Below are 15,193 nucleotides of genomic sequence, written 5' to 3' on the forward strand. Positions count from 1 at the left end.
GGGGCAGGGAGTGTGCACATACGCCCCATACCAGTATCCCACTGGATCTCATGCACAGTCCTTTATCTTTAAAGCATGTGAACCCACTGTCTACACGATACATCCTAAGTCTGAAAGTGTAGTTTTTGGTGATGAGACCCACCAGTCCCATTCACCCAGGATCTATTCTAAAGAATCCCTAGGCCCTTGCCCCACGACAATGTTGACGCAAGAATTCATCGTGTTTCAGTCTGTTGGAGGAAAGACTAATGACACTAACCAGGTTGCTTTCCCGCCTCTTCCAAATTGGAATTCCCGTCTCGATCTGGAACAGCTGCAGGGAGAAACATGCTGCTGGGCATCACCATCTCAGGAGTGGTCACCTGAGGAGAGAGAAGCGGAGAAACCAGAGGAGTCAAAACGTGGAGGAAACAGACACCAAATAAGAAAGGTTTAAAAATTATTTAATAAGCAAAATTAGCCTTCACCAGTGTTAAGCTGGAGGTGCCACTTTTCATAGCTCAGTGAAGATTCATGTTTACTAGACAGAGCTCACATCAGTCAAAAGTGTTTCTACGGTTACATTCTGGACATAATTAGCAGTGCGCACTTGAAGAATAATCTTATTATTAATATTTTTCTTTTATGCAGAATTTTGACTTTGATCACTGACAATGTTTTGTCATGGGCTGTGAAACTTCTTGTGCAACCAATTAGGTAGATAAGTTGAAAGGCCCACCTTAAGCTGCTGAAAACATAATAAGACCCTAATTAAATCATACCTAGTAAAGTACATGGTAATCTTGAAGCGGGGAGCATTGTAGCACTGTTTTCAAAATGTATTCAGGCAAGGAGAGGAGGGGAGTCGGAGTGAGGGGAAGGGGAGAGGAACAAAGGAGGCTAAGGACACGCAGTCACACCGCAGATCTTCCAGGAGACAGCACTGTAACCCTTTACAAGCTGCGAGCACACACAAACAAGCATGCTTTGGAACTCACATAAGTCAGGATTTCATCTAGAGCCTTTGTGTCTGAGGACACAGCATCAGAGGGAACATGTGCCCAGCCGTCCAGCTAAGTCTGCATGGCGTTCTACACCAGGGCACCCTCCCTGACCTCCAGACTAGGCTGTTAGCCCTTAATGGAGCATTTCCATAATTAGCTCCGATCTAAGTAGCTACATTTTAGGTCGGATCCTCAGACTTTTTTTCTCTGTTGTGTGGCCAGAAGCCAGTCCCAACAACTTATCACAGGCCTTCAGTACCCAGGGTAAGGAAAAAGGGCTCTCCATCTAAAAAGCAAAAGTCTCCCTAAGATGCATGTGCAACCCACTGGTGGCCACATCCTCAAAAATCAAACGATGCTCCCTTTCCCAGCAACCACCCACGGCCTGTAGCTCAGGATGAGGTGGGACCTGTAGATTATCTACCTCATGGGGTGGGGGGGCAGGCATATTAAGTGAGACATGATGGAGATGGAGGACAAAATGGGGAGGAGGGAGTCACTATGATCATATTGTATACATGTGTGACGTTCTCAAAACTACAAGGGGAAAACAACAGCACTTTCTCCTTGCCGGCCATGAGGCAGGAAAATTTGGCAGCAATAACAATGCAAAATGAATGAGAAATTGTCTTTAATTTGACAGTTGGTGGAGAAGTGATGGGAGGTGGTGACAGGGTGACTGGCCCCACTGGGGGCCCTGCTGTACCAACCAGAGAAAACTTCGCTGCAAGAATCGTTTCACTTAGATCTTTGTGTAAAATTAATATTGTAAAAATATTTTAGTGGCTGTAAGATCCCAGCCTTTCTCAGATGGCTGCTGGCATGTTCTCTCATGTCATCAAGCAGAGGGAACCCACACAGCTGTGACCACTAACCAAAGAGAGTTCGCATTTAGGTGGGTGACGGTTTCTTTGCAGCCCCAGAAGCCAACAGGTGCTCCAGAGAAGGGTCCTGAGAAGCCCCGTGCAGGGAGGGCAGGTGAGTGTGAAGGGCATGTGCCCACCCCAGACAGCTGCACTGCACAGTCTGCCAGCTGTTCAGAGTCCGCGGTTGCCGCTGCCTCCGCCGCACTGTCCAGAATGGCGTGGAGACCGCCACGCTCGTTCCAGCCATTTTCTTTTTAATAGAAAGCATTTCTGACCAGTGTGGTTGGGGAGTCCAGCGGGAATCCAAGGAGTGAAAGGTCACCGATTAATTTATAGTCCTCAGCCAAGGGAGAGCACGAGGTTGGGGGTCCGAGGGGGAGAAAGGGAAGGGAAAAAAGAGCCCCCCCCACCTCTTTTCTCAGTTGTAGCTGCAGGATCAGTCCTTTTTTGGGATCTTTAGGAATTATGAAAAATGAATCATGAGAAATAAAAAAAAAGCCCTACAGAGTAAAAAAGAATAAAATTATCTAACACCTCAGCTGCACATCATTATAGAAAACCGTGGGCTTTTTATAGGCATTACAGTAAGGCAGACATCCCCTTAACAGACTCAGTACGACGGATCAGTAATTGTTTTCATACACTTTAATTAGAAAAACTCAGATGGCTATGAATAATAATGGAAAAGAGAGACTTTTGCACTTGAAAGGTTGAAGTCAATCAAGTGTGAATGACGGCAAAAAAAGGAAAAAAAAAAAGACACCAATTCATCAGCCCTCTGTTGTCTCGCTGCGACTTTAATCATAATTCCTGATTGGGATTCAAGAAGGCAGTAAGCAGCGGTTCTTTGTCTGCCTTCACCTTCCATCAATTAACTCTCCCCGAAATATAATCATCAACCTCACATGCTCCTCTGCATCTTAATCTGGCCTCCAAACCTGGAACTCCTGCCCATGTGTGTTTAAGGAGTGACTTTTATCTACATGCCTTGTCTCATCTATACTATGCCCAACCTGTCCTGGGGAGGCAGGCAGTGAGTTGGCATATAAAATTTAATAGGCAAGAAATCCCCAGGAGGCAAAGCAGAAGATCCCTGAAGGGAACTAAGGGTCTGTGTGTGCGCATGTGTCTGAACCAAGGTTGACGAGGAAGGAGCCTCATTGTGTAGACTACCAGTGAGGCCCCTATCAGTTCCCAAATATTAGTAATTCTAGGCCTGTGTCTCTTCCTCCTCCCAGTTCACAGAGTTTTGTATTCCAAGCTTCTTCCTAAAGGGCCAGAAATGTAATCAATGCCAACAGCTCACGGAGGAGGGGTCCTGCTCAGTGAAGGGAGGAGTCCAAAGGTGGTGCTCCCTTAGTGGTTGCCTTGGCCGCCATTGTTTTCCAATTATATTTGGCTCCTGGACTGCATGGAAGGTTCAGAATGTCACAGCCATAATCTCTGTGGGCCAAGCACATCAGTCCCTCAACTATGTTGAGTGAAGATCTGGGAAGGCTTTCTCTTCCAGCAGGTGCATCAAAGCAGTGAGTGTACACAGATGGTCAAACCTGGCCACGGCCCAATCACAGCCATTCTACATGTGGCCAAATCTCTGAGCCCCTCAAATAACTGGACCCCAGCACTGACTTTTCCACAGGTAACACATAAATAGATCTTATCTTGCTCTCTGCACCCCTCCTCTCCTCAGGTGCCTGCCCTCCAGACCCATCCATACCTCCAACTATGGCCAGTACAACAATCAGCTCAGACACCTACACGCATATGGACTGATGTTTTTCATGATGATCATTTGTGGTGGTTTAAATGAGAAGTCTCCTGTAGGCAACATATTTGAACACTAGGTCTCTAGTTAGTGGTGCTGTTTGGAGGCTGAGAAGGTGCAGCCTTGCTGGGAGAAGTGTGTCACTAGGGGTGGGCTTTGAGGATTTATTGCTTTACCCTACTCCCTGTGTTCTCTCTCTCTCTGCTTTGTGCTTGTGCTTGAGATGTGACCTCTCAGCTTCCTGTGCCTACTGCCATGCCTCCCTGCCGTGATGGACTCTTCTCCCTCTAGAACCATAGTTAATCAAAATAAACGCTTCTCTTCCAGAAGTTGCTCTTGGTCATGGTGTTTTATCACAGCAACAGAAAACTACCACACCTGCATATCTATAAATACCAAACACGTGAAGTCACATCTCTTGTCCAGGAATATTTAAATAGACTTAACATTAAGATAGAGTTCTTCTGGTTAAGAAAAAAATCAGTTGATCAGAGTCATTACTCCCAAAAGATTAGTCTGGGCCATGACACTTTGCTTTCTTCCCAGCTCTTCTGAGCCAAATTAAGTATATTCCAGATTATGCAGAGGTGAAGGGAATGATGGGAAAAACCCTTGGCTGAAAAGCAGGTACTGAAAAATCTGGAAGCAGAGGCTTTACTATCTTCCGAACAAGTGAACAGGCATCATGTTCAGTGAGAGGAATGGGGCATTCTACTCCAAGGCTGAAATTCCTCTAGTCTAAGCAATACTCAGACATGACAATAGAAACCAAAGGGTGTCACATCAAGCCAAGCAGCTCCATGCATGCTTAAGCCATTCGAAAGCAGCGAAAGAGCAGGAGAGCAGGCCCTTGGGCGACTCTGTTCGTTCATTTGCCTTCCACTTACTAGCCATTGGGCAGGACCTCTGCTTATGCCTGTGAAATGCAGTGGCAATTCAGGGTTCCTATTCCCAAGAAGCTCCCCACCCAGAGTAGCCTGGGAAGACCTCAACCTCTCAGAAAGTTCAATGACGGTTGTAGCCTCCAAGGAAAAACATTTGTGAGCACAGACTACCTCACATAATTTCAAGGAATCAAAGGTTCCCCAATGGGAAAATCCATGGACTCAAGTGAATTTCCTCTGGCCAGCTAGAATTGGTGACATGGGTTCATGAATATACCTACTTCTAACCTCTTCCTAGTTCAATATTTTGGATTATAAATTAATCTCTTTCAAGATTCTGTGTGGTGAGTGACCCCAACACACCAAGGATGCATCCTGTACACCTAGGGTCTTAGTAGTTCTGGTCCTTACCATGGTTTGAAGGGATTACTGCTATTTGTCATTTCTTTGGGGGAAACTGCAGTTATGAAGATTAGCCAGCCTGCAGGTCACAGATGTTGAAGGTCTACATTCAACATCATGTGTAGCTCAGGTTATACCCTACTAACCCCCCATGGTAGTAATCCTTCAAGTTTATCTCAAGATAAGGTGGCCTATATTACATCAATACAATCAACACCTTCCATATGACGGACATACGCTATCTTCTAAGAAACCCTGAGGAACCTGGCGTCAACTTTCACTGAGGAGGGCATCCTTCCAAAAGGCTAATCAGTCTGGGTGGAAAGGTAGATTTGCCAAGACCTAGATTTCCAGGAAGACCGGAAGCCTTAGGACCGAGTCACTCTCTACATCCTGGTCAATGAAGTACAGGTTCTGTCTCAAAACTCTAGGTATTAACTTAAAACTTTACTGCTTTCAGGACTGGACTCGAGCTAGTGGTGAACGGAGTGCTGCCTGGCGAGAGAAGGCAGGTACTGGCTCTCTTCCTCCCCTGTACAGACCCCATGGGGCCTACTAGCCATTTGCAGCCAGCAACCCTGGGCCCCACTCAGGGCAGAGCTTCAGAGTACCCCCCTTTACTTCCTTTTCACTGCAGGTGAGACATGGTAGCACAGTCTCTATGGAACCTTATCTCTCCGTCTATGCTATTATTATGCTAAAATAATAATAGCAGCATACTTTTTCAATTTTATTTTTTAAGACATGAAATGTCATATAGCCTGAGGCAAGCCTCCAACTCATAATCCTCCTGCCTGAGTGCTTGGATGATAATGATGTGTACCACCTGGTCTACTTTCAAAAATTTTTAATTGACACATGTAATTGTACTAATGTATGGGGCTCAACATGAAGTTTCAAAACACATATACTCTGTGTACTGATCAGATGAGGGTCTTGGCATAGTCATCTCCTCAAATATTTATCATTTCTTCAGGAAGCATTAGAAAGCTTCCATTTGAGGTATCTACTGCTGTTGATGGTAGCTGGCCTCCTGTGTCACTGAACACTGGACAGTTGGCCTCTTGTGCCACACAACACTGGGATGCACCCTTCCTATCCTCTTGTAACTCTGAATTCACTGACTAACCTCCTCGCCACCCATTTCCTTTCTAAAATGGATTCTAAGTGGTTGTTTATATAGTTATTTGCAATGTCTAAAACTCATACATATACACACACACAAAACTGTAGGCTACATTAACATTTGTGCAGACCAAAATAAAAACAAAGACCAGAACCAGAGTTTAAAAACTGAGAATGAGAAAGATTGCTAAGAGGGGGAAGGGAGACAAGAAACACCAACAGTTATACATGTGCATGTGTGTACACACAGCCAAGAGAGCCAAGGAAGAATGGATTGGAGAGCTTCATTAGACCCCGAGAGGCAAGCAGTGGCAATATACCAAGGTCACTTCTAATTTAGACCATCTAATTGGCAAACAGCCTCCAAATGGCTATCATCTCACAGGGCTTGGAATTAATGAAGCCCGATTATTTTCATTACCTTCCTCTGAGATGGAGACAAAGTGAAAGAGCTGATACGCAGGTGGGTGTGACAGCCACAGGGCCGGGGCGAGCAGAGGAGCCCCCTGTGGGGGAGGGGGAAGCCTGCCCCGAGATCCCCACATACATGGAGTGGAGCAGTCATAGACACGGTTTAGAGAGCACAGGAGACAAAACTATTGTCCCCAAAAGAGAGGCTGGGGGGAAATCCCAGGCAAGGCAGGGCCAGGAGCACAGGAGGGACATCTGGGCGTGTAGAAAACATGGAGTAATTGTGGACCAGGAAGAAGAGGAAGAGGAAGGGCTACAGAACAAGGTGTTCCTGGCTCAGCCTCATTGCAGCTGTGAGGTCCATTTTGTTAAGTGATTAAGGAACAAAGAAAATGTCCCGTATTAATGATCTAGGATCCCAGTGGTGTGTCCTGTCATTAAGAAGACACTGATCAATTAGAATAATTTAAGAGTATTGAAATGCATGGTGGGTGGTCTTTCCCATTCTTATTTAGGAGCAAGAAACATGTGTCCTAGGCTCTCATCCCTCCCCCCAAAGAAGGGAAATACAGGGACAGAGTAGAAGCACCAACATTTCCCCCAGTCTGAAGCCTTGGCTTGTCTGGAAATGAGACTTGGTTACTTGAAATCAGCATGGGGTGGGGGATTGCCCAGCCAAGTGTGGAGGAGTCCTTGTCTCATCGCCCTACAGCTTGAGGGATTTCCTTCTCTCTTAGGATGTGTAAAAAGAGCTTGTTGGATCTGTTTCCGACTGGCCATGCAGAAGCGAGAGCTGTGGGTGTGGTTTCCACAGCAGAGGGCCGGTGCTGCCAGTGCTGCCAGTGTTGAGCATTTTTCAAGCCCCCTCATCAGTAAAAAGAAGGGGACCCATGGAAGACATAGATATGAGATGCACAGCATAAGCAAGCAGCTGTTACCATAGCAACAGACGTATTAGACACTGCAGGTTCCTGAAAGCTGTCTGATAAGGTATTATTAAATGAAGCCTCCTCAAAACACTCTCCATTTACAACAGAACGGAAAGGCATTGCGTAAAAAGTCATTTATTTCCATTTATCAGGGCAGAATTTACTTTCAGATGGACTGAAACCCAGGACAAGCTCCTTCCTGAGGCTTCAGACCGAGGCACTGAGTAAAAATTCTTCAGAATGTCTAGCTTTAGATACCCCGGTTATGCCCCACATCTGCCGGGGATCGTGCATCTGGGAACCTTGGCCAGCTTTTCCTTTTCTGCAGCCAAAGCCACCTGCCTGTGCCACTCTGCTCACTGCCCTTTGCCTTGCCATCCAGGACCCCAGCGACAACTTCCTCCTCTGGGAGGATGAACGAGCAGACACACCGGCTGCTCCTTCACGATGAAACACAGGAAGCAGACTTGGTTTAGAGGCATCCTCATCAGATCGCTTCCAGAGCGCGCTGCTCCACTTGGCGAAGCACAAACAGATAAACTGTCAGAAAGCCTAACCAATACTTTCCTGGGGCCAATTTTCTAATAAAATGACTGTGAAATACCCTTCAGGGACATGATTTTAACCACAGGTTCATTATCATCACTTAGTTGTAGAACAACTGCAAATTCCGTCTTAACACCAAACTTTTCAGAAGAACAACTCTGGCATCTGACCAAGATCAGTAGTCTAGTCATCCAAGAGGATTCTGGGTTCACCCTAGAGAACTGCTGTAAATTCCCCCCTGCCCTAGTGGTTCATCTGTTCAGGATCCAGAAGGAAACACATCACTGGCAAAATTATCCTCACGATTAGAAGAACCAGTCCATGGGACAGCCCCGTCATGACTCCAGCTTCCCAAGCAGACAGCGGTGCATTTGAGCACCCCCATGTGCGCTTTGAAGTCGACTGAACACTCACACCTCCCACATGTCTCACTTCTTCCAAATGCCCTTCACAATCTATCAGCCCACTGACACCAGCCAACTGCTTTCCTGTAACCAGCACATTTCCCATAATTTGCACACTTCTCAGAAACATCTAGAAGATATCTCTATTTGGAAAGATGAGGCACACAAGGTTTCTGTACGAAGCAGGGGTTTTTAGACAGTAGTTTCTCCTACATAATCTCATCATCGGGGGTTCGAGAACAAGCTAATCACTTAGTTCTCCCAGCAAATCTCGTGTTCTCTGGCACCATCAGGCATCCTTCTGTATCTGCACACTGCTACCAGGAGGGCCCATGACAGCGCTTATTGAGTTTTAGTGTGCACAGAATGGGCTCGGATGGCTGTGGTCTTGTTTTCAATGGTCTTTTAAAAGGCTGAAAACCAGTTCTTAACAAAGTACTACTTAGTGGGTCACTTCCAGGACGATCTTAGGGATCTGGACCCAAGCAAACACCATAGTGAGAACTGCCCTTGAAGATTCTACTGGCCAACGATACATAGTGATTGTGAAAATTACCACTTAAAATTTGTCTTCCTAGTTCTATTATAAAAACATGATCACCTAAGTTGGCCGGTGGTGGTACATGCCTTTAATCCCAGCACTCCGGAAGCAGAGGCAGGAGAATTTCTGTGAGTTCGACGCCAGCCTGGTCTACAAAGCGAGTTCCAGGACAGCCAGGGGTACACAGAGAAATCCTGCCTCAAGAAACCAAAATAAATAAAACTAAAACATGACCAACAGTGGATATCTGAAATACAATTTACATGCTAGTAGTGAGGGATATAAAACTGTTTTACTATCTAATGTATACCAGGCATGGAGATTACTATAGGTCCATGGTTGCCATACTAGATCCATATTAAACAACAGAAATAACCATCCAGGCAGAAGAAAAATGTAGCTAAGTAAAGAAAATGATTGTGTCCCATGCCTCTTCCTGTTCCTTCAATGCCCAGGAAAACCCTTTCTTATTTCCATGGCTGGTGGGAATTGCCAGGGAAACCTGCCATGCAGAAACCTCCCCTATTCCCAGGAGAAGGACCCATTCCACTTACGGAGAATCTTTCCACGGAGTTTACCAGCCCATCTGAAAATGCCCATGGAAAGTGAATTCATGCCTGAAAGCTCTCTGGACGGAAGCTCAGGCTGTATGCTTTAGAGTTTTCCATTGGCTGTTTCATGTTCTCTTGGTACCGTCAATCATCACGACTAAACATCCTTATAATTTTACCTAACCAAATGGAATTGGAAATGCCCTCAAAGTGATGTGTCTGCAACGTGCACATTCAACATGGCATTCAGAATGGACTACCTCGCTGGGAATTGCCACACGAAATGCCAGTTGCGTCAACTTACTATCCCACTGCTGAACCAATGCTAGACTGGAAGTGAGAATAAGCTCTGCTGCTGCTGCTTCCTCTGGTGACCCGGAAAGGACTCTCCTAGCCACCCCGGCAGAGCTGAAAGTGACACTGCTGCCAGCTCCAGTGTTCTGAAGTTTTCACACTGTGGTTGGAATTAAACGTTAACACTGATCTTTTGGCCATGCCTGTGATGGCCATTTCGGAGTTAGCCTTGCCGTGCTCACAGGCATCACAGCATCGTGCCAGGTGTAAAGCCTGCATTTGTGAACCAGCATGCCATACCCAAATGGATGACTTTCCTGCTCCAAGAACAAAATACCACGGGAGAAAGCCTCACACTCCAGCGTTATACCCAGCAGCGAAAAATGTGGGTTCAAGTCTTATCTGACCAGTGACACACGGGGTTGGACGACTTTGTTAAGACTCAGTTTCCCTATCTGTTAATGGGAATGTGTCAAATTCTTCAAACAGTTGGCTACGAGGGTGAAATAAGGCATAATGAATGCAAGAGCCGGGCAGACCCAAGACTGTGCCACAAGGGCCTGGAGACTCCGAATAGCAACTTCTCGAATCAGGGCCACAGCCCTACCCACCACGCTTACACCAAGTGCAGGACAGGTACAGTAAAAACCTCAGTCACAGAACCGGGACAATTTCCTCACACTGCCAATTTTACACTGGCTTTCTTGGCCAACAAACAGACCTTGTTCACGTCACTGCATGACTTCTGACCTCTGAAGGAGAAGCCACAGGGTCCCCCCTCTTGGCTGCCTTACCGTCATAATGAGCTTCTCCACGCAGTCGGGTGCCACGCTGTGGAGGTGGGTGAGGTGCAGCTGGAGGTGGATCTTGTTGTTGAGCATGTCTTGGCACAGGGGGCAGCGGAGCATGGGCTGCACCGAGTGCTGGGTCATGGCGTGCACCCGGAGCCGGTTCACGTCAGCATTGCTATACTTGCAGTAGGGGCACTGGTACATCTGTGGGGACACCCACCACTCGGACTGAATCGTCTGTTCCCTCCCAAAACCGCCTGCCCAGAATCCCCAATCACCCGAAAGGTCATTCCCACCAACATCTAAAATACCTCTCCCCACAACAGCATTCACTCCCATCACCATCTAAAACACTCCCTACAACAGCAGGCCCCTCTGGCCTCACCTGCTCCGGTTTCACCTCCTCTGATGTCTTCGGCCTCTTCGAAGAGGGTGGTGTCTCGGAGCTCCCTGGGAAGGGGACGCGCTTGGAGGCTGCAGGAGAATCTGTCAACTCCTTCTCTGCCTGACTGGATGACACTAAAAGAGAAAGCAGAAGATGCAGTCTAGTGGGCAGACCAGGTCAGCTGGAGGAGGCTCTGTGCTGGGTGAGGAGCCACACTCCGGGACAGCACAGGAGCTCCTTAAGACACCAAACTTCAGGAAGGATGACTTACCATGCACATTGGGAAAAAGCAGTGTGTGTTTCTCACCCCCACCCTACCTCCATCAATTCCTGTTACTCCCTTAACAGCTGAATGTCGGACAGAGAAGGGAAGAAATTCAGTAAAAGGCCCTGGAGTAAGGCTGGTCTAAATTCAATCTCTTCTAATTTCCCACTAACTAAACACAGCTTGCCGCTTTATATGGGGTTGGGGGAGAGAAGCTGGGCAGGTGGCAGAGTGTCACCAAATGCTTTACCAGCCTGAGTACCAGACACACCTGTAGACGGAAATTTTTCCGGTCCTGCCTTGCCCAGCAGCCTGGACCAATCTCTCCCACCTGCGGTCCCACAGCCGCTTATTAAATAATTACACAGAGGCTTATATTAATTACAAACTGTATGGCCTATGGCTTCAGCTTCTTGCTAGCTAGCTCTTTCATCTTAATTTAACCCATTTCTGGGCTGGAGAGATGGCTTAGAGGTTAAGAGCACCGACTGTTCTCCCAGAGGTCCTGAGTTCAATTCCCAGCAACCACATGGTGGCTCACAACCATCTGTAATGAGATCTCGCACCCTCTTCTGTATACATAATAAATAAATAAATCTTAAAAAAATTAATCCATTTCTATAAATCTATATGTTGCCACGTGGCTGTGGGGTTACCGGTCTGCTGACATCTTGTTGTTCCTTTGGGGCGGTGGGTTCGGGTCTCTCTGACTCTGCCCTTTCTCTCATTATCTCTTTTGGATTTTTCCGCCTGGCTCCATCCTGCCCTGCCATAGGCCTATGCAGCTTTATTTATTATCCAATGAGAGCCACACATATTCACAGCATACAGAAAGACACCCCACAGCACACACCACTTCAAAGACCTGAACAACTGTGTGCTCCCAACTTTACTGTCCCACCTCTTGGAATCACAACGGCGTCACAGGCTTAGTGGACATCTGCATATTAACATGCTAAAACTTAGATCTGGGTTCAGCAGTTTGCTTTTGGGAAAGCAATAACTGAGGAGCGGAGGAGCTAGACAGGGCGCGGACCTGAGTTATAACTGAAACAGTGCTGTGGGTGTTCAAGGTCTTCAGAGTGGCTGGAGAGAGGGACGCGCCCTTCCTGCTTTACAAACCATTCTTCATACTGTCCTTGCCTGCACTGCTAAAAGCCCCCAAACAAGATCCCCCAAACAATACATGCAGAGTGGCACATGAGGTTTGAACACCACACAGTAGGGACAGATGGGCTGGCAGAAGGATTTGCAGGAAGCAGAGAGAAGGATCTAGGAGATCTTGGTAAGGACATATTGGGCTGAAGGTTGAATGGGGAGAAGAAGGGTTCCTCTAGAATAGACAGAGATTCCTACATGGTTGGTTTGCTCATCCCAATCCTCCCTGCCAACTAAGGACTGGCGTTTTCATTTATTTTGGATGTGAAATTCCACTTTTTCAGAATGTTGCTTAAAGCAACAAGGAAGAAAAAAAAAACCCAAAGCAAACTCAAAACAAAACAGAAAATGGGAATCCTTATTCACCAGTGGTGGGGGGGTTATAAATTAACAGTCATTATGGAAATCAATTTGAGGTTTCTCAAATAATTAAAAGTAGAACTACTGTATGCCTGCCCCATCTAGTTGCTCCTGGGCATACACCCAGAGAACTCCATACCTGACCACCGAGACACCTGCACCCTTGTGTTTATGCTGCTCTATTCACTATAGCAAAGAAGTGGAACCAACCGAATTGTCCACCAACAGGTAAATGGATAATTAAAAGATGGTACATACATAAAGTGGAATGCTATTCAGCTCTAAAGGAAAATTAACTCACAAAATTCACAACAAAATGGATAGATTTAGAATGTTTAATATTAAGCAAAGTAACCCCATCTCAAGAAGAAACAAAAACAAAACTATACCTTCTTTTCTCTCATATGCAGATCCTAGCCTAGAATGTGTATATGAACGTATGTTAACCAGAGTGATATGGGAAGGAGAAGAAGAAAGGTAAATACTAGATAATGAAGGACAGAATGCAGGTAAAGGACATGGATTGTGGTGGAGGATATAAAGCTAGCTATCTTTCTATTTCTAACTGTTAGGATTTTTCAGGCTTTTGTGGTGGCTGAGTGCATAAAATGTAATGGACAGTGGAAGTATGAGGCGAAGCTTCGTCCACAGGCTCAGAATGGCTGATCTAACTGTGTGGTGTCTGCAGCCTCGGAATGGCTGATCTAACTGTGTGGTGTCTGCAGCCTCGGAATGGCTGATCTAACTGTGTGATGTCCACAGGCGTGTATGGACTGGGGCTGGGCAAGACCTTGTTTGAGTAGCTGCTGCTGTTTTTCATTTGCAAGCTCTTTGAAATAATTTTATATAAAAAACTGAAAAAATTATCACTGCTATTACAAATGATACGACTCAGCATAAAGCCACTGTTTTAGAAAGCCCGTTTTACTCCATAGTAAATCAGATTTCTGTCTCACTCTGTTATCTGACATGTATTTTCACTTGTATTTGACTTTGAAATTGCTTCTCTTATGGACCTCAAGGTATGTTATTTTAGATGTGCACTTTCTTACAATTTTTTATTATATTAAATTTTCTTTATTTATTGTGCGTGTATGTGTGTGACATATGCTTGCACTCACACACACACAGGTATATGAAGATCAGAGGGCTGGAGTTGGTTCTCACCTTCCAACATGTGGGATCTGGATTTTGAACTCGGGTTGTGAGGCTTGGGGGCAAGTACCTTTACCCGCTGAACTGTGTACTTTAATAATAAATTATTCTAAAAAAATAAATTTTATTCATTGAAATCTTAAGGCCATAAATTTTTTTTTGAATTGCCAAATACAAGAAATATTCCAGGAAGTTGATGCTCTTCCCAGAATGTATATTTTGTGACCTTTAACCCTGGTATCTTGGTAACCTGGTCTCCTTAAGTTTGCAGGGCATCTATTATTTAAAAAGTACAAAGGCAGGCATATTACACACAGACCCCTCCTCCTCTCGGCGCAGATTCATAACAGTATTTTAATCTGTCTCAGATCGACTTCAAACCCATTTTGCTCTTAATGGGAGTTATTCATTTTCACTTGAAAGGTAATACATGACGGCTGGATATTTAATGTGATGGACTGGCTGCTGATTAACTAGGTGCTGTAACATTTGAGACCGGTTCCCCCATGGCCCATTTCCCATCTCCTGGCCCCCAGCAGAAGTGATCACACAACCCTATGTCTCAGGGCTCTGGCTCTGGAGTGTTACAGCACCGGCATGAACACTTCCACAGCTCGAGTGCTCCTTCTGCCATGAGCGGGGCCCTCATCTCCCACACACTGTTCTGGAAGTGTACACATGGTGAGTGGAAGCCACCAATGATACTCCTCACAAGCTTACCTGCTGTCCATCCATTGGAGTGTGGTGGACCCCCCAACACACACACCCTTAGAGAGGACTGAGAGCCCCTAGCTTCTCAGTTCGGGATGGGAGCCCATGAGCTCCTCCCGTTCCATGCTAGGATGTTGACTGGCTTGATCCTGAGCAGGTGTGGAGGCAACCACAGTCGCTGTCTGTTCATGGGTGCAGTGGTCCCATCATGATACTCTTTTGCTTTGGCCTCGTACCCCGAAGTCCACAGACAGCAAATGGAGTCAAATGGGTATAATGACGATGATGATGATAAATAACACAGGACATGAAGTGGGGAGGGATGGGAGGTGGAGTTGGATCTAAGAGGAGCTAAGGGAAGGAATTGAGGGTGACTATTACCCAGATACATTGTGTGAAACTCTCAAAGAATTACTAGAACTATTTCTAAAGCTTAGTTGTCCCTGGTCATCCTCTTTGCTCCCTTATGTCCATCCCGAAGCGACAGGAATTGGGTTGGGCTCAGAACTTACAATAGAGGAGAGGAGAGCCACCCGCACCTCTTCCAGCGGAGGCAACAAGAGACAGGCTCTACTCCTGGTGCCCATCCCTGCCCAGTCCTGTGACTGCTATGGGACAATGGCACTGCCTGCTAAAGGCCTCCATCACCTGCCACCCCACTAAGAGA

At 46.2% G+C, this 15,193-nt stretch overlaps 1 protein-coding gene across 1 annotated transcript in view; it reads right to left on the reverse strand.

The window, feature by feature from the left end:
- Positions 1-15,193, reverse strand: part of Zfhx3 (zinc finger homeobox 3) — a 167,549-nt gene that overhangs the window by 16,159 nt on the left and 136,197 nt on the right. Inside the window, 3 exon segments of the mRNA XM_052729394.1 lie at positions 260-362; positions 10,496-10,696; positions 10,878-11,011. Coding sequence (XP_052585354.1) covers positions 260-362; positions 10,496-10,696; positions 10,878-11,011 — 438 coding nt within the window.

Source organism: Peromyscus californicus, unplaced genomic scaffold, assembly GCF_007827085.1.
Source record: "Peromyscus californicus insignis strain IS unplaced genomic scaffold, ASM782708v3 Scaffold_8__1_contigs__length_139910024, whole genome shotgun sequence".
In the NCBI taxonomy this organism is placed as follows: Eukaryota; Metazoa; Chordata; class Mammalia; order Rodentia; family Cricetidae; genus Peromyscus; species Peromyscus californicus.